Consider the following 23,938-nt stretch of genomic DNA (forward strand, 5'->3'; position numbering starts at 1 on the left):
TGAACTATGAATACAGTTACTCCCTATTGTTACTGTAGTAGAGAAGTTGACGTCATATAGTATATATTTTTATTTGTTTGGTTTGTCAGCGTCGACCAATATTGAGGACACCAAATGAATCCAAGAAATGTATCCAATTGACAGTAAATCTACTGCCCCATCTAGCGGCAATAAAATGCAAACTGCAGAAATGTGTCAGGGGAGCACTAGTTGGCATTAATAATGGGTCAGTCAAATTAATTGACTGCACGCACAATGGGGAAGTTTTTAATGCGGTGGGGGGAGCAAGGTCAATTCCACGTAAACTTTAAGTTAGAGTTGAATATTTCAACCGTTTGTCCACATTTTAATAGTTAAACTAAATGCAAACGATGAAACAGCATCAGTGGCAACTAATAGTAATCATCTAATACTACTAATAAAATAACAAACATACATTGATATTCAAAACCCTCAAACTATTTTGTTTGCCTTTAATATAAAACTCTATGCAATGAGTCACTTCAAAAGCACAATTGGTACGTTTATTTACAAAAGTTTATTTTCATCTCAGATTTATGTCACTTTCTAAATAGTTTTAATCATTTTCCATAAGCGTTAGAGTATTTAGCAAAATCAGCCGTTGTTTTGCAATCAGCGAGCTCCCTCTAGCGGCTACAAAATCACATGATTTACGCATAGAAGGCCAACAATCACACAGCAGGACCACTGTCTGATCCTTTATGGAGGGAACCCATGCAGGCAGGCAGGCAGGCACGGGAAGAACATGCAAACTCCAAGCAAGAAGGCCTGGACATCTGCACTGGAAGAGAGACATGCGAACCAGTCGCCCACCGTGCCGTGCCGTGCCGTGCCGTGCCGCAGCTTGGCTTCTTATGCATCGCCAGGAATTTAGCTGCAAGGTAAGTTAGTATAGACATTTCCTGGGCCCCTGAGGCCAGTGTCCTTGTCCTGGACTTCCAATGCAAAATCACAAAGAGGCAAGTAGGAATGGTTCAGGAAGTTGTAGTCAGGGACACAGAAAGAGTGAGATGTTTTTGGAAGAAGCACTCCCTCCACCCCTGGGCCTCTTATCTCCCCAGGCTGCTGCTCACAGACATACTTGTTTGTGCTTGAACAAATGGCGACACCCTCTCTGTTCAGTGTCACATAGTCTGGAAACAATTTCAGTTCTGTTCTAGGGTTTCCCTCTTCCTGGTCTCCGGTGCGACGGCCTTGCGACGGCGACAGAAGCTGCGTAGATTCCTGACCCGCTCCTGAGAGCTCATCCTGAGACATGACCTCCACTATGGAAGAAGTCCCTTCTTCAAAGTATTGCTTTGCGGTAACTGGAGGATCCTGGAGTGTGAGTGAGTATACAAATGACTGAAGATTGCATGCAGTGCCGCAAAGGCGAATATTCAAGTCAATTGCCTAATTACCCATTTCTGCAAGTTGATCTCCTTCACAAAGCCTTGAAGGACTTTGTCAAGGTTGGGAACTGGCGGCCAAAACCATTGCTTGAGCTTGCTATGAACCACATCATGATTTAAGGGCTGAATATCATAATGGATGGGAAAATGTCCAATCTTACCGGGAGTAAGTAAAACCCAAAGAGATGAGGATAACAGCAGTGACCAGCAGTGTGGCCGGGATGCAAGTCAGAAGCAAAGTCTCTGTAAAAGTCACGGCATATGTTATTGCTGTCTGAAGTCGCAACTGAATTGGAGTTCTTTTCATATGGAAGAGGAGTGCAGCAGCTTACCAATATCAGCAGGAGTTTTCCCACTCACAACATGGGACCACTGGCTCCATTGACCAGAGTAAATGGATCCGTTCGGTTTAGCTCTAACCTTCACTCTGTACTGGATCCTTGGGGGAACCTCCAGACATGTACCAGTTGCTGGGCCCTTGGGGGAAATCACCTGAAGAAGCATTTAGTCATCCACATTTCATATTCAGTTTTAAGCCTGCCTCTCTCGCATACATTGATATACGTATATACAGTTGTATTTTTTCCCCTGCAGAGCTTTCATATTATTTTCTGTGTCGACAGCAACGATTCCACCGTGTATGGCATGGTTGCATCGATCATCACAACATCCGCATTTCATTGGTAAGTCTTTCATTTTCTTTTTTGAGGTACATCTGTGAGTGCTACTTAAATCTTCATCATGTTTTCAAAGCCATCAACATTGAAATGAAAGGCAATCGAAAACGGATGGGGTTTTGAAAAAAAGCACGTGTTCATGGCTGAGGTGAAGAACCCCAGCGAGCTTTGAAAAAGCATGACATCTTACCACCCATGCTTTGCTCTCTTTGATTTGGCAGCCAACTTCATATTGCAGATGGGATGAGAGCGTCATAAGAGGAGCTTCCCACTTCAAGCACAACTTGTCCTTCTCCAGTAATCCTGTCAGATGAGCTGGTGGCTCTGTTTGGACTCCAATCCAAAAGGTACACAAAGTCTTGTCATGATCGAGTGAAATGTGTTATTGCGATCTCGGTGCTACTTAAAGAGTCCAAAACAGAACGTTTTATGTTCCAGGTTCTCGATACAACATACTCATCGTACGGGTCAATCAAATGACAATTTCAATGGACTCACGGATGTTTCTCAATGTCAACTCTTGGGCGTAAAACGTCCTGCTGAGTGGAAATGCCGCAGTGCTGACTTTGACTCGGACTTTTTTCCACTCCTCTCCCTGAAAACTGCACTGCTCAGTCAGGTTGTTGTCAGGCACACATTCTGTCCAATCAGTCCAGCCCAAAGTCTCACTGCAACATTATTTCATCACATGTCAGAAAAGCAGAGTGACCATCCGCGATGGCTTTTCGTATGCGTCTTTTGACTGAATGGTAGGATTCCAGTGACTACCTGAGATGCATCTTTGTGAAAAGTTTGCAGCCATTTGCTTGGCTGTATGTGCTGCTGTTCCACTGGCAGCGAATCATTTGCAGATCAGAGGTGTGGCACTTGAGTGAAATGTCATCTGGAGAGAGAGAGAGAGAGAGAGAGAGAGAGAGAGAGAGAGAGAGAGAGAGAGAGAGAGAGAGAGAGAGAGAGAGAGAGAGAGAGAGAGAGAGAGAGAGAGAGAGAGAGAGAGAGAGAGAGAGAGAGAGAGAGAGAGAGAGAGAGAGAGAGAGAGAGAGAGAGAGAGAGAGAGAGAGAGAGAGAGAGAGAGAGAGAGAGAGAGAGAGAGAGAGAGAGAGAGAGAGAGAGAGAGAGAGAGAGAGAGAGAGAGAGAGAGAGAGAGAGAGAGAGAGAGAGAGAGAGAGAGAGAGAGAGAGAGAGAGAGAGAGAGAGAGAGAGAGAGAGAGAGAGAGAGAGAGAGAGAGAGAGAGAGAGAGAGAGAGGAGAGAGAGAGAGAGAGAGAGAGAGAGAGAGAGAGGAGAGAGAGAGAGAGAGAGAGAGAGAGGAGAGAGAGAGAGAGAGAGAGAGAGAGGAGAGAGAGAGAGAGAGAGAGAGAGAGAGAGAGAGAGAGAGAGAGAGAGAGAGAGAGAGAGAGAGAGAGAGAGAGAGAGAGAGAGAGAGAGAGAGAGAGAGAGAGAGAGAGAGGAGAGAGAGAGAGAGAGAGAGAGAGAGAGAGAGAGAGAGAGAGAGAGAGAGAGAGAGAGAGAGAGAGAGAGAGAGAGAGAGAGAGAGAGAGAGAGAGAGAGAGAGAGAGAGAGAGAGAGAGAGAGAAGGCTTATTTTTCAATAATTGCATCACCGAATGAAAACATTGTAGCTTAAGGCATCTGCTTGTGGCTTTCTCGACTGGTAGCGACACAGCTATGTTTTAAGGAAGTCTACGGATTGAATCCAGGTTAAAATGGAGAAGATTAAGGTTCTTAGATATGGTTTGTTCCCGTCTGGATCCAGGCACTTTGGGGGAAATGAAACCTGATGGAGCCAAACAATGGTCATTTTCTGTCTGTCATTGTTTTCAATGAGTAATTGTATCGACACACCTGCACTTTGCGGCACCACATCTCTCACGGGCTCTGACCAGTGACTCCAGTGTCCCGCACTCTCGACATTGCCGCACTTGACCGCAATCTCGACTCGGACCTCTTCTCCCGGTACTAGAGACATCACTGAGTCGTCGATACCCTGCGGGAGCAAATAAAAGAATGGTGGTGACAATTGATCACTGATTGGCTGTTAGCTAGCAAAGGCAAATGAAAGAGGATTTAGGATGCAAATGAATCCACTTGTAAGCAACACTTTGAACTGCCGCAGCAAACACTTTGGGGAAACATCACATTTACTCAGTTGTGTAATTTCACACTTGACTCACACTTGTATAGTTCAATGTTGATTTTTTTTTTCTTTTCTTACCAGTACATCTTTAGTCCTTTGTCCAAGCCCTTTGGAGGTGTATCGGATCCTATAGCGCAGTTTGTCCTCCCAGTATTTGGGCACATTTGTGAGGCACGAAAGCTGCAGCTGTCCAGGTTTGCCATTATGGAGTAAAGCTACATTGAAGGGCGCATCCAAGAGAACTACACACAAAGTAGAGTCAGGGAAAAGGCAAGAGTTTACACAAAGACTTCAAATTGGAGTCATGCCACTGTACACTGGAGGAAACGTTTGCTGTGCTTACTGTGGTCTTCCACGCTGACATTGCGACTGTAGAGTCTGGTGTTGTTGTTGCGCTCCACCACTTGAAGGTGGATATCCACATATGAGACAACATCCAAATAAGGAAATGAGCAGATGTGCAGCAACATTCCTTCTTTTGTTCTCTGGGTCAACAATTCACATCTTTTCTCCTCAGACCTTGATGGTGATGACATGCACAATTGCTGTATTATATGATAGCGTTGTCAAATTCCAGACACTGTACAGTTGTCGTGTAGAATGTGCTGTGTGTCAGGATAAGCAAATGCAAGTATCATGCCAAGTAACAAGCCTCATGATGAAAATGTGATCAAACCTTTCCAAAGTAAATATGTTTGTTGGTGATTGCTGGTATTTAGGAAAAGCCATTTTCCATTTATTCATGCAATTCTAGCAGTTCTTTGAAAATACGTAATCGGTCAACAAATCAATCCCTATATGGAACATACTGGCCAATTTTGTAGAACAGATCAAATGTTCCATTGTCGGTAGTCTGAAAGAAGCAGGTGAAATCCTCTTCTGTCCTTGTGAAACATTTTGGGTCATCTTCCTCCTCCAGGAGGGAAATATCATCTGTCCCCCCGCCCCCAAATTATAAAAGTCAATCAGGAACAATAGTTGCAATATTTTTCACAATTTATGATTTATATTGTTTCTTACCATGTTGTGAAAGATTCCGGCCAGCCACATACTTGCAACAAATCCAGAGCATACAAAGCACCTGTAGCCAAAGGTTCAAGAGTATCTTCCTGCTGTTGTTCAATTTCATGTTGAATTGCGGTACTTTGCATTATCTGCCACCCGACAATAAAACGCGCAAATGCATATGTGTGTTTGTTGTCATGTCAAGGGTATTTTGACTCGGTGAGGATGGGGGGGGGCTAGGGTTAGGGGGCTGATCTAATGTGACAAGGAAGTGCGTGTTGCTGAACATGATGCTGCTTGATGCCTTATGATAATGTACCGCTTTGCTCAAATCAAATGTAAATAAAGACACGTGTAGCTTTGTCAACATGATCTACGTACGTATCCGTTAGTTTTGGACTTTAGTGTTTCACAGGAGAGACACGAATCCCTTGCTTGCTTGTTATTGTTGAGCAGTGGCCTTTGCGGAAGTCATCAGGAAGGCCATTTTTGACAGACGCTTCCGACGTAGTCGTTTGTTTATGGAGAAAGGAACCTCAATGACATATCAGCTTTACGCAACAGAGGAGATAAGTGACTCTCCATAGAAACTGTGAAAAATAAACTCGTACAAGATAAAAAAACAACAACTTGTGTTTGATAATACATTGGGATTGCAGGGCACTTTACTGAGTATTCACAGGTAAAAAACAAAACAGCGAAACTTTGAACTAAAGCATAATCTCATTCCAGTTATGTAACGTACATAACATTCCAAAAAGATGTACAATTGGTATAGGGAAAAAGGTATATTGTGTTACACAAAGCAATCAAATGAAAAAATCAAACACAAACAGGTTTGATCATTGAACAAAAAGTAAAAGGTGAGTTCTGTAACGTATGCAAGATTCCAAACAGTGACCTGTATTGCAGTTTGTAGGTGAAGAAAGAAATGACCAAAAACAGACAGTAAAAAATTGTTTTGCAACACGCCATCCAACACTTAGACAGCGATGAGTGCATTTGTGTTGACTGCAATTACATTCAGTCTATCCATGTTTTTGATAAGAAACAGTGTACTGTACAGTAGTTGACATGGCAGTGAATGGTGTTAAGTGCTACATTGTAGGTTTGAGAGCTGCAATGATTGTCTGCTTCTTTGAGAGCAAATAAGGTCCAGCATGAGCACCCCACAGACCCTGTGGTGTAACAGCAAGCCACATAGTGTAACTCCGTAACCTTTGACACCAGGTCAAAAGTGGAACATCTCCAACAAGAAAAAGCCCAAAGCTTCCCAAAACCATGGCTCGCTGGTGATTTCTTCCATCCGAGGCCACGCTCCGCACCACAGCTGCTACGGCCTCGGTCGGATAGCGACACAGTGTCCTTTCACAGTCTTCCATCTACAACTGGGTGCTTTTGAGAGAGCGTCTGCTTCTCCTGTCTCTGCGGTGAGCAGCGGGCAGGTGGCAGTAACGTGGTGACAATCTTTTGGGCTTCTTCTTGAGGTGATGTGGCATGCCAGGGCCTGGGGGGGCTGGTAGTCAGGCCTCCTCCGCAGTAGCGTCTATTCCAGCGTAAGTAAAGTTCTCGAAAAGTGCCATGTTCACGTAGGCCTGGAAAAAGGGAGTCGCGATCAAAACTTGCATACTCCGTGGCGGCTCCCCTTTTGCTGGGTTGATTTTCCAGCAACATGAACAGTTGAGTGAAGCTTTACCTTTCTGGCCTCTTGCATCCTGTTCAGCTGCACCGAGACATGGGAGAAAGGGGGTCTTTCGTAGGGCCGATCCCTCCAGCACTGTTTCATCAGCTCGTACCTGGAGGGAGAGGCGCAACTCAAGTCGACTCAACAGACTAGAAAGAAACAAACATGACTTACACTTCATCGTCACAATTCTTGGGCTTCTCCATCCTGTAGCCTTGTGGCAGTTTTTCATAAAGCTCAGCACACGTCATTCCACAATATGGCGTGCCACCTAACACGCGTGCACAAAAAGCCGACATTATGAAAGGCTGTCATTTGAATGTTTCATTTGATTTGATTGTTCAAGTGAGCTGGTGTGTTTCCTTACCTAGGCTTACAATTTCCCAAAGGAGAATTCCAAAAGACCACCTGAGAGAAAAAACAGATCATCGAACATTGAAGCTGATCTGAGTTAAAAGTTGCGTCTCATGCAAAACGCAACACGAGTGTAAATGATTCCACTCCGAGTGTACAATTCGACAGTGTCAAATGTGATTGGCTTAGCATTCTTTCATCATTCATTTTTCTTCTTCTCCTCATTGTATCTACTGGATGGTATTCCACCTTGAAATCCATCTTTTTCTTGGGTGTTTCTTTCTTGAATCACTGCTGATGTTTCAAAATGGCTGTGACTCTTCGGGCAGCTCTTGCTCTTCTTCCAACTCGTTTTTCCCGTGGATATAAATAGTTTCCGGTTGACGGCCCAACGTCTGCTGAGTTGTACTCAGGACTTCCTGGTTGTGCTTATCACAGGCAACACACTACTGTCGTCCCTCCAGAGACAGGGGGATGGATGATTTGTTGTTTTGTCTTGACAGCCGTTTTCCACGGTAGGCAGTGTTGAAAGCTCACAAGAGGGCCAAATAAGTCCTTTTTGGTGCTACCGTACCAACTTTCCGTACTTTGATGTCTCTGACAAAGATGTCCGTGCCAATGGATGCATCCGAGAAAATACGAGTTACCTAAACACGAACACTGTCAAATTGGTCTGTCTTTTTGTGGAAACGAATCGTTACTCACACATCACTTTTGGTTGTATACACACTGTAGTTGAGAGACTCAATGGCCATCCAGCGAACAGGCAACCTACCCTGGGAGCAACACAATGTCACGATGACGCAAAGAAATTCAAGACAATTCTCATCTTAACGGCTGCCGAGGCAACTGTTGTGTCAACCATCCAGTAAATAGCTATCCGTACATTTTCTTACAACTTTAAAGTTGATCGATGGCTCCGATACTTACCATTGTCTTCTTAACATAAACCTCCTCACCACGGGACAGACCGAAGTCAGCTATCTTTGCCACAAGGCTGTCACCAACCAGAACATTTCTGGCAGCCAAATCTCTGTGAATGAACTGATTTGAAAAGTTAGGGAAAAGTGATTACAGCAGAATTGATTGATGATGAACATCAAATTCATTACGGCTTTTGCCACATTGAGATCTCCTTTTGGACTAAGCCGAATCAAAGCGCATACAAGTATTGCGATAAACATCGACACACTCGGGACTATACTTTAGTTCCCAACGCTAGGCTAACTGTGCGCACGAGCGGTGTTTTCTTGCTTTTGCTCGTTCTGTTGGCACGCCTAGAAATGAAATACGATAACCACCACCACCACCACCACCACACAGTGGGGCTCATTGTGTGTCTGCCTGCGCTTGGATCAAATCCATCCAAATCACAGAACTGTGCACTAGCTGCGCCTCAACTTAGACCCGCTCTTAGCTGCTCTCGGTCGACTGCTGAAGCCTTGCCCGTTTTAACAGCCTGACGATGAAAACGGCAGTGTCACTGTTTTACCTGTTTGTCACTGAGGTAGTGCATCCCAGTGGCCACATCAACAGAAAACTGCAGTAACTGTTGGGAGGTGAGCGTCGAGGCCGTGCCGTGCTCCTTGGCAAAGGCGGGGTCAGTCTCCAACACGCGACTCTTTCTTAAGAAGTCGAGAAGGTTGCCGTAAGGCGCGTATTCGATGGCAATGTACAGGTAACCTGGGACAGGTCAAAAGATTCTCCTCAGAAAAATGGCGGGTGAACAAACACATTCATTAACAGGCAAATTGGACAAATCTGTGAAAGATGGCCCGAACGTTCCAGCAGAGTCAGTCGTATGCCATTTGAGGCATGCTGAATGAAGAAACAAATCCCAATCAAGACAGAAAGCTCCAAAACAGCCCATTTTTTCTTCTGCTGTGCTAAACAACAGCAGACAGAATGCAGATGTTTGAAGAGCCAAATGACTACTTGAGAACATGTTGAATGTTTACATTTGAAGGCTGATTGGCTTCTGCAATGACCTTCCAAATGTAAGCTACTCTGCGTTGTGTAAACTCCTGAAATTGACATTTCTTCAAAGCAGGGAAACAGATACCTCATGCTCAGCTCAGTCACGACGGGGTCAAGGAAACATTCGACGATAAGAGAAACAGACGGATGACGTCATGAGCCAAGACACCTGTGGTTATTTTTCAATTGTGGTGGATTCCACGTGCAGGTGAAGTCGCATTCTAATATGTTGCAATTGATTGCCATGAAACGTAAACACACCTATGTTTTTACCTATTCTATGGAGTCGTAAACATTGCTAGCGTTAGAGGCCATCAAAAACAGTCCACGAGGTGTCAGGCCCTCACCTCTGTTTTCACAGGCTCCAATCAAGTTGATGATGTTGGGATGCTGGCCTAATTTACAAAGCACTTCCAGTTCTCCTGCAAAGTCTCGGTGGTCATTTTCGGAGGCAAACTCTGCAGGGGGAGGAAAAAGCAGACACGGTGAAAAAAAAACCTTCACATCAGCAGAAGAACCATATTTCATCTGCCTGTGCAGCTTTGTCACCTTTCAGCATTTTGATGGCTGCGCTCATCTTGTTGCCATCCTTCTTGATCATGGCTTTGATCACCTAGTTGGAACATTCTTGTTACTTCAAGTAAACGTGTGCAACTTGGGAAGAAAAGATCCATTTGGCACACCTGTCCAAAGTTGCCCTCACCGATGACGTCCTCAAATTTAATGTCTTCCCATTCCAGGATCGGATACGTAAGGGGTTCCGGGATGGGCTTAGGTCTTCGGGTTAGGGTCAGCGTTCCAGAGTTAAACTGCAGAATTGTCTCCTCACCCTGTTGATGTCAGCAAAGCTCATTTCAGGAATAATGCAAACCTATCATGGTGATGAACAAAGCGTACGAGATGATCTGTTGCTTACCGATCCAGACTGGTAGGTGAATGTGCGACGACGATTGAGTAGAGTTTTGCGGATGAAGAAGAGCGCAAGCAGTGCCAGCAAGATGGTCACACACGTGACTGTAACAGAGGCCACCACTGCCACCAACAGCTGGTAGTTGTCCCCCGCAGGTTTCCCAGACACACCCTGGGTGGTCGGTGTTAAACTTTCCAGCCCTTTGTTTTGGCAGATGAAAAGAGAAGACATGCAAGGCAAGAGGAGAAGAGAAAAAATGAGGAGCAGATGACTTTTAGGCAGAGGAGATAAATGGACCTTGTGGTACTATCCCGAGTCGATCTCTCAGGAACCTTTGCGGGTGGTCCTACTACTTGCAAAACTGTCCATAAATGCAGTCCAGACATTTATAAGTGGTGTTAGCTTGACACGTTTTGCTACAAAAGGCTCTGGATTGGATTTGTTGACTTCTTTTTGAACAAGTCGGGCCTTTTGATAATGATGCTGTGTCTGAATTTTTTGCAGAGCACAATGCATGAGAGAGGTACGTATTAACAGTATCAATGTTCAAGTAGTATTGGGGCATCGAACCGCACTGTGCCATAAGCTTCGACGTTTCGTAGCCAAAAGGGGTTCTTGAATCCAATTTACCATCTCCTTGTGTAGCGGCTCGAACAAAGTTGCTCCACTCTCCTGGCACCTTGGAAAAAGCCCTGACTCTCAGCTGGTAGAGCGTGCTTCCGTTGAGCGCCGTCACGTCTTTGGCGGTCTTGTTCCCGTCATCCGTGTCCACCCAAAGGTGCGGGCTCCCCTGGGCCACCGGCTGGTACTCAATGACGTATTTGGTGACGCCTCCGTTGACGTCCTCGGGGGGCTGCCACCTCAACTGGATGGCTGACGGGGACAAGGACAGGGCCTGGACGTTACGTGGGGCCGATGGGCCTGGAACCACAACAGATGGCGCTCGTTAGGACAGCGATTGCGTATTAAAGCACATCAAGCGCATTGATTTGACCATGAAGCGAAAGAAAACTGAATTTGACTCGAACTGAAAGTTTGAATAATAAATGGGAACAAAGGCTACATGACCAGGATAGCAAATGATCTGAATAGAGCAATAAGGAACATTCAGTACATAACATTCCGTAGGAAATCTCTCATTGGGCATCCTCCAACTACTTAGTAACTTGTCCTCAACTCAAACAGGCTTCACAGAGGCTTCACAAGCAACCAGCAAGCATCAGCCATGAATCTGAGGAAGTCTTCTCTCCCATTGTTTTTGTCAATGCATCATGCTCATTGAATTTCTTGCTCCTTTCCAAGCTGATTTGAATGGCTAGTTACCCTGGCTGTTGATACGGATGTGGTAGGCTTTGGAAGGAGGCCCCTGGCTGCCACAGTTGATAAGGCGCACCGCCACTGTGTAGTCTTGTTGATACTCCATGTTGGAGAACCTTTTGGACAGAACATTTAACAGGGTGGTCTCTTCCAGGAGTTTCTCCCTGTGAGGTGGCGGCCCGAAGAGCTGCACTAAAAAGCCACTGGCTGTGTCGCCATTAACGCCGCTGTTGGCGGCCAGTCGCCATCGCACAGTGACATTGCGACCTTCCACCAAGCTGATGTCAATCTCGGGTTGAACTGTGGGCTCTGCGGTGACAGAGAGCACAGGATTAACTGAGGGAGGGATCTGACAACCTTTTTGCATTTGCCCTACTCTAAAGTGTCCACTGAGATGCAGAGCATTTGAATGTATTCTGATCTGCGTGACTTTTGTTACCGTAATGGTCTCAAAGAGACACAAACTTAAGCCAGAGCCACAGCATGCCAGAGTCAAAACAAAATCAAGAAACTCCCGCAGAGACTTTTTACTTATCTTAATGTCCCAAGTGCACAGCGGCCCATTGGAAAATGTCATCAAGCCAAGTTGTTGCTAAGTAAACACTGCTTTCCTCCACACATACCACGCTGAGAGTTCACCCCAAAATTGTTTGTCAAATGGCTATCCTGGACCTTCCTCGCAAGCTCTCTGAAGGACGTCTAATAGGATGCCCCAGTCTTACAAGTGTCATCCATTTGTAGCCAATGGAAATGAAAGTGCCGCCGTGTGATTGGCCTTACCGGGGCACTCAGTCTCCATGATGGCTTCTGGCCCTGGAGCCCCTTCTCCTCCGGCGCCAGGGCGAGTCAGCTGGACCTGCACACGGTAGCGTGTTGAAGGCTCCAGGTTCATCAGTGTGATGGGTTCTTTGTCACTGTACACTGGAAGGAAAAACAATGCAACGATGACACTACACGTGATGGCTGGCTTGGGGACAGACAATTGTACTCCCACTTCCAATGAGTAGACTTGATAAGGATATCTTTACCGATGATGGAGGACCAAGAATCTTCATTTCCCAGAGGCTTGTAGAGGAGCGTGGTGGAGACAACGGGCCCATCTCCTTTGTGGCCGTCCATGGGCATGACAACCAGCTGCTTGCTCCTTTTCTCCAGCAGTATGGGAGCAGTGGTGGGAACGGGTGGTTCTGAACAAAAACCACATCAAACCTGAGCCGTCACTTCTTTGTTCGAGTGATTGAAATGCCATCAGACAGACCTTTGACGGTAAGATTGAATTTGCGTGAGTCCTGGCCTCCGTTGGTCGACACCCTGCACTCCCATAAGCCTCCTTGCTCAGCACTCAGTCGTGGAATCTCAAACATGGCGATACTTTTATTTGAATCCATGACGGTGTGGGATGCCTACGAGTCAAAAACATGAAATCGTGTTCATCGCAGAAAATGTTTCAATGTAACTCATTACAACAGCACCATCTCGAATTCATTTTCTGAGGTACAACTGTGATTCTCTCCGTGGAAACATTGTGGTGGTTGAGAAATTTGGTAGATTTCAGGGGATGAGAACTTAAAGTTCCACACCAAGTTCAACATTTGTGGGCTGTTGTCACCTTGAGCACAGTGCTGTCCAGCTTTCGTAGCTCAATGCTGTTATGACTGGGCAGCGGATTGCCTGTAGCTGAACAGTAGATCTTTGGGCTTGAATTGAGGTTCCACTCCAAATTACTGTCCAAATCCAAAATCTCTGGGGCCCTGTCTGGTGACAGACAAGAAACATTGTTCATAAAAACAAAAACAAAAAAAATGATGATGATGATGATGAAAAAAGGGGAAAAAAGAAAACGTTTATATCATATCATATATTCAATCTATAATCAATACTAACACTTACCAGATTTTTCACAGTTTTGTCCCCTCCATCCTGTGGGACACTGACAGCCACTAAAGCGATTGCACATGCCTCCATTCTGACATCTACAGCTCAGCCTGCAGTCTGGGCCATACATGTCATTATGGCAGGCTGACAAGAAAAGAAAAAAAAATGACAATACAGTGTAAGACACACAATACTTTGAGATGGAAGTATATACGTAGGCATGGTTCAAGGAGCGAGCTTACCCTTCTCACATCGGTTCCCGAACCAGCCGCTAGCGCAAGAACAACCATAAGGGTCTGGTAGGCAGAAGCGCAGCCCCTTGCAGTCCAGCTCTGAGCTGCATGATTCTTGGCAATTTCGCCCAAACATTCCTTCTCTGCACGCTACAAACCATCAGAGAATCACAAATATTTGCGGGTGTTATTTTCAAACTACAAGGAGATCATTTCAGTGTACCTGGTATTTGGGGTGCATATTTTGAGATTTCCAGGTGGGGAAAAAAAACCATAGGGCCTGATTTCATTAAGATCTGGCCCTTCAACAAATAGGTGCTAACTTGAATTCTCAGGCAAACACATGCGGAAGCTGATCTCATTTTCAGGCGGACCCGAAATTGCATCTACCAAAAGCCCAAAAGTGCAGCTCGCGCGGTCTGGGAGGAAGGAGTCGATGCAAATAGACATTCTGCATTGTATTGAGTTTGACTTTATTCACGCAATATCCAAGACATACAACATGATACAACAAACAGTATTACACAGTATTACGGATGCGTGAAAGGTCACCCCAAGCAAGCTATTTAAAGCTTTTAATAGGGGGCCTGGTTTCCCATAAGTATCAGATATTGGCCAGATATCCTTACATTATGGACAACATACAGATATATAATAGACAATAACAATAAACACACAAGCATTTCAATTATTAAGCATTTCAATCTGACAAATACAGTGCACGACCATGATTTTCGGCAAATATTTCATGTCTGAGTACTGTATATTCGATCGACGTTGATGAGTACCAACCTGTCTCACAGCGTGTCCCCATGAATCCAGGAGGGCAGATACAGTCTCCATCCACATCATGACACACTCCACCATTGAGGCAGTCGGGGCAGTCCTTGTCACAGTAAGGACCCCATTTCTTATTTGGACAAGCTACCAAAGAAAAGTTCAATTTCATTTCATGTATTCAAAACGACATTGCACACAATCCCAAACGCAATTTTGTCCAAGCACTTCTGATTCGGCTCTTAACTATATGAACGAGTGTATTGTTTTGAATGTACTCGTATATTCATGAGCTGGTTACTGAATCAAATTGTGACATACAATGCACACGGGAATTGAGAAATAGCAAGAAAAGCCAAATCGTGAAGAACAGATGGCGCCGCCTGACTAATGTCTCTCAAGAATAATAAAAAAGTAGAGCCCACTGTGATTTTACACCTCTTTCGACATCGCCTTTCCTCCAGTTTTACCTAAATGTCTCGTTCCAAGTGTTGTAGGGGATTAGGCAATATACAGCAGATTTGGAAACTTTACCGTCATTCCAGTCGTGAAATAAAAACCCTGCAATCTAAAATAATGACTGTCGTATTTCAATGAAAGGTTTTTTCCCCTCCTATCAGCTCTCAACTGACAGCGAGACCGACGTCAAAGATACGAAGTGGGCTGCCGGTGAATATGACAGAGGAGGACATTTACAGTTGCCCTCATGACTACATTGGACTGATTTATTGAACAATCCAGCTGTCAAAGTGTTTTGTGGCCTGGCTATCACATGCATGAGCAAAGTGAGTCTTGCATCTGAAAGTCTTGCTACGTGCCGTGCTCAAGCTGTTCAAATCTTTCTGTTTGATAGATTCCAAACCTCGGACAATGAGTCTCATCCAGGCACCCTGAAGAGGACTGTCCCCCACATAGCTGGCACTGTAGATGCCTTGATTGGCCAAAGCTGAATTTTCCACCGTCAACACCGCCGTGTGGTTGACCATGTCGTTCCAGTGAGTCATGTAATAGTAATTTCCTACACAAAGTACATTGGCATTGAGATAGACTTCAATGTATCCTGCAACAGGATGTTTTTTTCCCCCCCAAGTGTAGGTGTAAAGCAAAAAAGCAAAAAAGCTGGCTTACCATTGTACTTCCAGGTCACATCCCTCTTTTGGGAGCTCAGCAGCACCATGCTGAGGTGAACAGTTTCTCCTCTGTTGGCCGTAATTGTCAAGTGGGTTGGGACAAAATTGGCTGAGGATAACACAGACACGCAATGAGACTGAAATCAAGAGGCAATCATCACAAGACGCAATGTCAGCGCACCTCTGGCAAAGTTGTTGATCAATGTGACCGTCTCCAGCGGAGGGACTTCCTGTGCCGATTCACAGTAAAATATACCCACGTTATCCAAATCTCGGAAGTCTCTGGCCACAACGTTCTTGTTCCTCGGCTTATGCAGTTTGAAGTTTGGCATTTTGGGGAATATGAGGATTTTGTTGTCTCTCTTGATGTCCAGTTCCACGTGGGCAGAGGTGCGCTCGCCGTTAATACATGAGATGGAGAAGCGTTTGACTTGGATGACCTCTGCGGTGGATATCATTGTTAAGTCAATGACGGCACCTGGAAGACACCAGTTGATGCTTAAAGCAAGGCTGTCCAAAGCAACATATTTCGGATTTCTTCGATTGCTTCCCAAATGCGAGAGCACTACTGGAGTGGCTGGTTCAAACTTTTGCCTCACAATTTGCAGGTTGAGTTGTGACGAGTTGCACGTTCTCCCAATGCTTCTGTTGGTTCTCACCTCTCTCGCTCTCGCTCTTGCTCTCTCTCTCGCTCTCTCTCTCGCTCTCGCTCTCTCTCGCTCTCGCTCTCTCAAAATTCTTCTCCCCCAAACTTCATGAAGAAATTTGAAGCATATAGTGAATGAAATGACTCCAAATATCTTGGAATTGTTCACTAATGCGACAAGTCGTGAAGCAATATCTGTTTATGGGACATTCCTTAAGCGCCAGAGCCATAGAACAATGCCAGGAAATATGGATGAGCTCCTTTTCTCCCAAGAGGCTTAAAATGTTCTTCTTGTGACATAAACAACATGTTCGTCTCAATTTGAGGGCGTAGTTAGGAATAAAACCATTCTCACCTGATAGATCCATGATGCACAACAACCATAGGCACACGACCTTCATACTGTATAAAATCCTGGTACACAACAGGTGACACAATAGTCCTCCAAAATCTCTCGAGAAAGGTTGTCAGTCGTCTCCGTCCAAAGTAGCGGCCATGCGTCACGGCGAACGGTGCGCCTTTTTACGCATAGCTGTTCCAAAACCAAGAAAATCTTGGGTGACGGCGCTCCTGCAGAGATTGAAAGCAAACACAGATTGAAGTGGCAGTGTGACTCGCTTTTCACTCACTGGGTGGGATGGGATGGGAGAGGAGAGGAGAGGAGGAGAGGAAGGAAGGAAGGAAGGAAGAGCGTCACAGTCAGCCGCCTGGCGCTCCACATCTCATTTTCATAGGAGTTGAAAGCGTTCCAAATAATCATTTCTCCAGCTCTTGATCATTATGATAAGGTTTATTAGAACAGTGCATTTTAATCTGCAAGTAGATGAGAAAACACACCAATCTATGAGTAAAATAGAACATTGTTCAGCAGTTCAGAGTGTACTCATGTTTTCCTTCTTTTGTGTGGATGTGTAATCCTGAAAGTCATATGCTGTGCTTGTCAATGGAGTGTTGGAGTCTTGGAAGAGAGAGACGGTGCCCTAACCTAAGGTATTTTAGTTTGGATTTGGCTGACATGGCATCTTCAAATTGCTGTTGCAGGCGCAGACAGACACTGAGAACAAGCATGGGATATATTGCGGCTGGGATCATGTTTTGCCAAATGTAACATCTTTGTTCTTTCACTTCAATGACTTTGTTCCAATTCCTGCAGAGTTGAGTCCATACTCCCCGTGCCCGAGTTGCCAGGAAAGAATGAACAATATGATTGTTGTGTCTACTTTGTCTGTAAAAGGTTAACTTTGAAATATCAACTCACACACACGCCTTTGCTCATTTACTCGGCGGCAAGAAGTGTGAGACTGATTTGGTGTTTTCTTTACGTTTCCTTGCCACTTCAGACAATCAACTATGAGTTGACTCGACTCCTTATTGTTTGAGATTTCCTGTTTTCCATTTCGGGAGTTCACTGGGGTTTCTTCGGCCTAAAAGGAAGACTTAGCCGTGTTATAGATTCGATCAAAACAAAGTGTGAGTGCATAGCCCATTTTTCGCCAGGATAATAATGATTGCGTTCTTCAATGGAATCAATGACATTGTGCAATGCAACTTAACCTTTGATGGTGTCATGTTCTTTGTCTGTTTGGTTTGCTTTGTAGACTTTGTTTATTGTCATGTTGTGTTCCCCTGCTTGGTTGCCACCCGTTGTGGTTAGCCCCACCCCCTTGTGTCTTCTAATCAATCAGCCACAGGTATTTATTTCCCTCCTTTCTGTGCAATCTTGGTTGTGTCAATGTCACTTGTCATTTGTCCGTTGTCAAACGCGCTGTGTGCCTCGTTTTGCCTTGCCCTGCTTTGTGCCACAGCTCACAGTCAGAACCCTTTTTCAATCATTGTTTAGTTGTACTTTGTTGACAACTCTCCATTTTGGAGCTCCTTTTGTTGAATCTTGGTAGTCCCCCCCCCGTCCATTAGTGCTTTGTTTACCTTTTGTTTCATTTAAGATGAAATATTTTTGGATTGAACCTCAGCCCCGCCTCCGTGCAGGGAAGGCATTTGGGTGTGCAATCCCAGCCGTCATGACAGATTTGTTGAATCAGGGAAAGGTCAAACAACAGTAAAATGATGCCGTATTTGATAGAGTGGCACTTGTAGGTAGAAGGGAATAGAAGGGTTCCTCCGTCTGTTTACATTGACACTGTTGCTACTATATAATATCATTTTTCAAACACTTTGGAACAGCCTCTCATAATGAGTCAAACACTACAATTACAAATGGTTTGTGACATTATGTGGAGGCTGCAGTGGGGGAGGTAGGTGGCCATGGCCACCTACCAAAGCTTGGAGGGAGACTAACAACTCAGGCAAGCGACTTTGTGAGAAAGTTTGTATTAAATTCCCATTTCCTCTCATTGTGTGGTGGAGCAGAGCCTGTGGGGAAGGCTGTCGCTCGCACCTTCCGTGACCCCTGAATGGAGTGTGTGTGTGTGAGATGTTTTTAGGGATGGGCCTAACTATGCATTTGCAAATGCCCTGAAAGTCTTAAATGGGATTTCCCTAAAAGATAAAGAGCCCTAAAAGCTTGCCTTGATAAGTCTCTTGTTTTGAAAGCAATCTTTCTCAGTGTCAAAGTGAAGGCTCTCTCTCTCTCTCGCACTCGCGCTCGCTCTCTCTCTCTCTCGCCCAACTTATCACAGGAATATTTTCCTTTTCTTTAACGCTGATTATCGTTTGTGCCGTTTTAGTTTTGAAACATAAAATGCTAGAGGACTCGCAGTAAATTGCAAATCTCCTCAAAGGATAGATATCTTTAGCTCTTTTCACATTTCTGCTTCTTGGCATTGTTGTTTTGAAGCATGTGTATGTGCTTATGCTTTTCAAGTCATTTTCCATTTTTCCATTCCGCTAGGAACGAAAACAGACGTCGGAATTGGGTAGGCTGACCCATCACCGGTCACCAACCCCAATCCGTGTCTCCCGTGGTGAATGGCGATGTGGGTCCATCAGCAGATGCAAATTAGGCTGACCTTCCCCTCTGGCGCCAAACAAAGCCTCCGTGGTGCCGGGATGTTGACGGATGTTGATTTTGCACCTCTTCTAACCTCACAGGTAGCTAGCTAGCTGTACTGTATGCCGATCATCTCAATCATAACAGCATGGTGTCAACCTTTGGAGCGAGGCCAGAGGGCCCCTCCATGCGGGATAACACATTTTCAGACAGTCAGCAGTCAGGCAGGCAGGCGAAACAAGTGATGTGGCCAATGTTTTCACGAGCACCTGAGCTATTATATTCGAACTGAATTTGGACTACATATCAGAGAGAGAGATGGATGTTGTTGCTTGTCCAGAGACCTTGAGCCAGACTCAGGAAAAGGGACTGCTGCTCCAGGCTGATATGTGTGCGGAGGAAGTACAGGGGCAGGAGTCAACCTACAGGCAGGAAAGGCCTGGAGAGGTAATAATGGCACTTCTGGAGGTTCTCAGCTCCTGTGTGAAATATATTTTTTGGTGTACACCAAGGCCATTTGGTCTTGTTTCCACGAAGACAGTGTGTGCATGCATGGGCAAGATGTTGCATCTTTTTTAGTGCAAGTGAGCAGAATTGATTGAGTTACTTACTCCTCATACTTTCATTGGCAATGAATTATTCTCACGGGAAACAATTCTACCGTGATTTAACCATACTTAGCGTGTTGTATTCCTTTTGAGTGTAGTATATGCGTGTCTATGTATGTAAACAATTTGAAGTTCTCACCTTATGAATGAAAAGTTCAAAAAGATGGTCTCATGGTGAGATTGAATGGTAAATATGTGAGTTGTTTGTTCTAAGTCTGTCTCTATTGTTGTGTACAGTGTGCCTGCCACGTGTGCTCATTTCCTCCTTTAAAGGACGAAGCAAAGCTGTCCTATCTGACCGTGGCCTCAGACCTCTACCGACCATTTGAGTGGATAAATAGCAAACATCCTTTGGTAGCACAAGTATGGAAAGCCCCTGTACACACACACACACACTCCCCCGCACCTGCTGCAAAAGATCCTGAAATGTGCTCTCGGCCACGTGGCTTCTGTCTGCAGAATTTACTTTTATATTTGAGTTTTTTATTTCAGTCAATCTGAGAATTTTGCTTTAATGCTACCGGTACACACTTTTATTTGTACCTTCTAAATAGGTTCTGGATGGACCACTAATGATATCCAAATATCCATACATCTGCTTGTTCGTGGTGATAGGAACACCATCAGTCAAACATAGACCTGCTGCCATTCACACTCACACAGGCTTTTTGAAGAGGTTATAGCTACAGGTATTATGGATTTTCTTCCCCCTTTAGTTTTCTGTATTTTGTCGCAGACCAACTGCCTCATTGTGGAAGTATATAGGGACACCGTGCAGAAGGAAAAGGGAAGAGTGACTGAGACAGAAAGAAAGTGACAACGATACAAAGAGCAGTGTCCAGGAAGTGTCCCTATTGTTTTCAGGGTCACCTGCTTTTTCCTTTCAGGAGCCTCCCAATGTCTGTTCTGGGTGTACATCTTAAATAAACTAAACTGCACAAAATTGGATGGCTTTCCTCCTCCCCCAGCTCCAAAGTATTAAGAAAACACACTCTCACACGCACTCCACCTGAAAGTCAAACAAGCCACCGTTGAAATAATATTTACCAAGCAATACATCGCAAGAGTTAAATGACAATATGGACTGTCTGTCGGTGGCACGCCGTCGCACTGGTTAGAGCTTCCGCATCTCAGTTGAGAGGTGCAGGGTTCAATTCCTGCGTGAAGTTTGCATGTTCCCCCCGCGCGTGGGTGGGTGGCTGCTCTCTTTTCCTCCCACATCCCTAAAACGTGCGTCGAGTGAGCACTCCAAATTGTCCCTAGATGTGATTGTGAACGGTCGTTTGTCTATGCGATTGGCTGGCGGCCGGTTTTGTGCAAACGGGTGCACTGCCTCTATTGAAGGGATCGCAAACTCCAGGTGAGAGGGAGGGAGCACACCTTAGTTCCCAAGTTACTCATTAACAGGCAAGCAGCTGCAGGGCACGCCTCCTTAAACCTTTGCACTAGGTTTCTGGCTTTTACAAACAAACACACCGAGTGAATGTGAAAAGTCAGTCTACCAAGGCAGTGGCGGATATCCATACGTACTGATGATCAGGTACTGAAAGCTTCTCCATTGCATCTTGTTTTCTGCTGAATTTACAATAGCTTTGACATCACATCATGTCTGCTTGATTTCTGTTTTTCTTCATATCTAATGTGATTATTGTTACTTCACTTCCTGCACAATGTGTCTGTCAGTCACGTTTCAAGCAACTATTAAAAGAAATACATGGTTAACCATCAGCAAAATGACAATGCTGACTGGCTTGTTGACATTAGCCTTTTATTGTTGATACTCTAAACAGTACAGTACTGGCACACTATTGCCTAGAGGAAAATGAAAGCTAACCAGACAGGTACTGAAACTGATTTGAAGCATGATTGCATTTGGTTATATAGTGCTGAATTGACAGGGTTCTGTTTTGATAGATCCCTGTGGCAGGTGAACACGAATGTGTCATTCAACGATCACCAACTTGCTTCAACCAAACTGTTGCCTTAAAAAAATGTCAGTTGTTCGAGGGCTTTGAAAAAATTCCCGACCGGCTCCATTTTGAATTCCATTTAATAGCAACACAGTGTTGTGGTTTTGCTGTATTCTATCTGTGTCAGAAAGACCCGAGGAGGCAGGCAAGGCTTCCTGTTTGCGACACACCTTTCCTGTTGTGGGTCTTAGCCTTCCTACCTCTGGAGCTCCAGGCAACTCAAAATCAATTAGGAGATTTGGATTTGAGAAAGCCATGCAATGTCTCCATTTCATGAGGACACAATTACATTACAAGATATTTAGGGCTTTTGTTTGTTGTCTTTGCGGGACAGAGTCATCAAATATGGACAATATTTACTTCGTCCACAAATAATTCACCAAAAAATGGCATTGTTATAGAATGTCATTGTAAAAAAATGATGGATGTGACTTTAACCTTTCTCACTTAGTCTGACTGAAGAAGAGGACAATCCACACGGATGTGGGGAGCTACACTAAAGAGTCAACCTTGCCCTCCAGTGGAGTTCTGTGGCTACAACATTCTTCCAGGTCAAGAAAGCACCCATACAACTCATCTCGGGAGATGATGCAGTCTCCCAATCAAGCAAAATTGACCTGTTGAAAAACTGTCAGGTGCACAATTGGTAGTGTCAGATGGATTTAGTATATTAAGCGACTAACAATTGAAGATCCACGGGCTGAACCTTTATCATCCTTAATTAAAAGCTGCAAGTCTTGGTCAAAAAGCTACAAATTGAGTCACTCCGCAACAAAGCCAAGGAAAAGAAAAGACGGATGGAAGAATTTGCAAATATAAGCACGGTAGCCACGGCAACGACGCTTCCAACCGGTAAGGAAATCAGCTAAATGTCATTTGGATCATTTTAAATCCAAACGAGGCGGAAATTATAAAAGATTAAGTGACCTGCTCAATTTCTTAATCATTGATGCTGAGCAGTGATTTTTTTTTCTTTTTTCTTTCTCAGACACAAAGAAGAGCAACTCTCACAGATGGGAGTTCCTGGTCGCCGTTTTGGCCACTGCCATCTCCATGTCTGTAATAATGGTTCTCTTGGCTAAGTGTCAAGTGGTTCGGCGCTACCTGGCCAGCTATCGGCACACCAGGTTAAGAGAGACAGACATTAGCCAAAGTGAGCAGTCAGGTTGGTCTTAACCCAGAAGCACTTATGTACCTACTTTCATGATAAGAGGCCATCAAGTAAAGCTCATGCTGGTGTGCAGGTCTGGATGTGGGCTTTGACGTGCCCGGAGAATCTGAAATGAACCCTCGTCATCCTGCCGCTGCTGAAGATGATGATGGCTTCATTGAGGACAACTACATCCCGACAAGTGAAAGAGTGAGAGCTGAAAGAGCAGCAGAGAACATGGATGACACGGACGAAGGCATGAATGAAATTCAATTTGCCATTACTTAGAGGGAGGCGGGCGCCTCTTACGTCGCCTTTGCTCCACAAGCACCTGAACCTTTATTTCTAACTCTGTGTTCCACATTTTAATGACCAATTGGGTAATTAATAATTCAGAAATGATCAAGCACTTTTTTGTTATTTGGCTTTCAAGAGAACCCCCATGTTCACTACCTGTTTTTTTTTTTAACTCTGTGTTCCCCATTTGAATGACCAACTGAGTAGTTAATAATTGAAGATTCAAAAATGATCAAGCACTTATTTGCGCTTTCATTTTAAGGACACGGTGGTAATAAGAGTCAATCAGGTGTGCAGATCTATGAAATCATTTGGGGGATATTAAATACATGAGGAGTATGCCCTATTTATTTTAGTATTTCAGAAAAGAATTATTTTTCATCATTTCAAATCCGAGCCATCCATTTTGAAGGAAATTCTAATCATGCATTGAAAGCAATCCGTTTTTTTGCATGGTTTCACGCTTGCTTGAGTTATCTTGGAGCACAAATTATGTATCCCTGTATGATTGACAAAAAATGCAGTAAATAATAAAAGTGTATTTAATGCATGTGTTAAAAAGCATGGCAATATGACGACTAAGACAAAGCAGCACAACAGTGCTCGGGCAAATGATCGTTCTTCTCATATTTGTTTCACGATGGAAAATGATTGCAAGTAACAGCATTTCATTTATTCTGTGATGGTCAAATTCTCATATATAATATATGAATCTTTTAGAATGCAAAATAAAATGCTGGAGGGTCTTAACCAATTTCTGCTTCACTTTGAAAGTTTGGTGACCCCTGCTGTCGAGCCTAGTGTGACACCACTGCTAAATCAGCCATCATGACT

General features: G+C 44.5%; 3 protein-coding genes across 9 annotated transcripts; 1 reads left to right on the plus strand and 2 right to left on the minus strand.

Annotated features, from left to right (window-relative positions):
- Positions 1-325: 325 nt before the first annotated feature.
- Positions 326-5,462, minus strand: mpl (MPL proto-oncogene, thrombopoietin receptor). Of its 4 annotated transcripts, none has more exons than XM_037249955.1 (12): positions 5,251-5,461; positions 5,034-5,160; positions 4,568-4,743; positions 4,303-4,466; positions 3,933-4,074; positions 2,858-2,972; positions 2,588-2,757; positions 2,280-2,422; positions 1,745-1,904; positions 1,574-1,655; positions 1,422-1,509; positions 326-1,338 (listed from the first exon to the last, which is right to left on the minus strand). In XM_037249955.1, exons 1-12 carry the CDS (start codon positions 5,351-5,353, stop codon positions 892-894), a joined length of 1,917 nt encoding a protein of 638 aa, XP_037105850.1. In that variant the 5' UTR covers positions 5,354-5,461; the 3' UTR covers positions 326-891. The 4 variants fall into 4 exon arrangements, with proteins under 4 accessions (XP_037105850.1, XP_037105849.1, XP_037105851.1 ...); XM_037249954.1 differs by having other exon boundaries at positions 5,034-5,154; positions 5,245-5,461; XM_037249956.1 differs by lacking the exon at positions 5,251-5,461 and having other exon boundaries at positions 4,568-4,627; positions 5,034-5,154.
- c4h1orf210 (chromosome 4 C1orf210 homolog) lies at positions 2,315-23,855 on the plus strand. Of its 3 annotated transcripts, none has more exons than XM_037249969.1 (4): positions 2,315-2,436; positions 22,109-22,509; positions 22,646-22,822; positions 22,902-23,855. In XM_037249969.1, exons 2-4 carry the CDS (start codon positions 22,455-22,457, stop codon positions 23,093-23,095), a joined length of 426 nt encoding a protein of 141 aa, XP_037105864.1. In that variant the 5' UTR covers positions 2,315-2,436; positions 22,109-22,454; the 3' UTR covers positions 23,096-23,855. The 3 variants fall into 3 exon arrangements, with proteins under 3 accessions (XP_037105864.1, XP_037105863.1, XP_037105865.1); XM_037249968.1 differs by lacking the exon at positions 2,315-2,436 and adding an exon at positions 21,084-21,227; XM_037249970.1 differs by lacking the exon at positions 2,315-2,436 and adding an exon at positions 21,084-21,227 and having other exon boundaries at positions 22,646-22,810.
- On the minus strand, positions 5,865-16,871 carry tie1 (tyrosine kinase with immunoglobulin-like and EGF-like domains 1). 2 transcript variants are annotated; one of them, XM_037249952.1, is made up of 24 exons: positions 16,488-16,871; positions 15,668-15,964; positions 15,485-15,595; positions 15,219-15,374; positions 14,372-14,503; positions 13,589-13,729; positions 13,362-13,490; positions 13,081-13,226; positions 12,730-12,874; positions 12,500-12,658; positions 12,252-12,392; positions 11,478-11,780; positions 10,785-11,075; positions 10,161-10,354; positions 9,928-10,074; positions 9,794-9,857; positions 9,592-9,702; positions 8,760-8,950; positions 8,198-8,311; positions 7,973-8,043; positions 7,281-7,321; positions 7,088-7,184; positions 6,926-7,025; positions 5,865-6,824 (listed from the first exon to the last, which is right to left on the minus strand). In XM_037249952.1, exons 1-24 carry the CDS (start codon positions 16,531-16,533, stop codon positions 6,753-6,755), a joined length of 3,399 nt encoding a protein of 1,132 aa, XP_037105847.1. In that variant the 5' UTR covers positions 16,534-16,871; the 3' UTR covers positions 5,865-6,752. The 2 variants fall into 2 exon arrangements, with proteins under 2 accessions (XP_037105847.1, XP_037105848.1); XM_037249953.1 differs by lacking the exon at positions 11,478-11,780 and having other exon boundaries at positions 16,488-16,858.
- Positions 23,856-23,938: the final 83 nt, after the last annotated feature.

The sequence above is a fragment of the Syngnathus acus genome, chromosome 4 (assembly GCF_901709675.1).
Source record: "Syngnathus acus chromosome 4, fSynAcu1.2, whole genome shotgun sequence".
Classification (NCBI taxonomy): Eukaryota; Metazoa; Chordata; class Actinopteri; order Syngnathiformes; family Syngnathidae; genus Syngnathus; species Syngnathus acus.

Bases quoted from the DNA above. Each gene is read 5' to 3' on its own strand.
- mpl (XM_037249955.1), bottom strand. From the start codon at position 5,353: ATGAAATTGAACAACAGCAGGAAGATACTCTTGAACCTTTGGCTACAG. The intron at 4,467-4,567 runs GTAAGCACAGCA...CTTTGTGTGTAG, and splicing joins TGTCAGCGTGGAAGACCACA to TTCTCTTGGATGCGCCCTTC. The intron at 1,339-1,421 runs GTAATTAGGCAA...CTCACACTCCAG, and splicing joins AGATCAACTTGCAGAAATGG to GATCCTCCAGTTACCGCAAA.
- tie1 (XM_037249952.1), bottom strand. From the start codon at position 16,533: ATGAAGGTCGTGTGCCTATGGTTGTTGTGCATCATGGATCTATCAG. The intron at 10,355-10,784 runs GTAAATTGGATT...GCCAAAACAAAG, and splicing joins AGCCGCTACACAAGGAGATG to GGCTGGAAAGTTTAACACCG. The intron at 7,322-7,972 runs GTGAGTAACGAT...TTTTTCTCTCAG, and splicing joins TATACAACCAAAAGTGATGT to GTGGTCTTTTGGAATTCTCC.
- c4h1orf210 (XM_037249969.1), top strand. From the start codon at position 22,455: ATGGAAGAATTTGCAAATATAAGCACGGTAGCCACGGCAACGACGCTT. The intron at 22,510-22,645 runs GTAAGGAAATCA...TTTCTTTCTCAG, and splicing joins GGCAACGACGCTTCCAACCG to ACACAAAGAAGAGCAACTCT. The intron at 22,823-22,901 runs GTTGGTCTTAAC...GCTGGTGTGCAG, and splicing joins TAGCCAAAGTGAGCAGTCAG to GTCTGGATGTGGGCTTTGAC.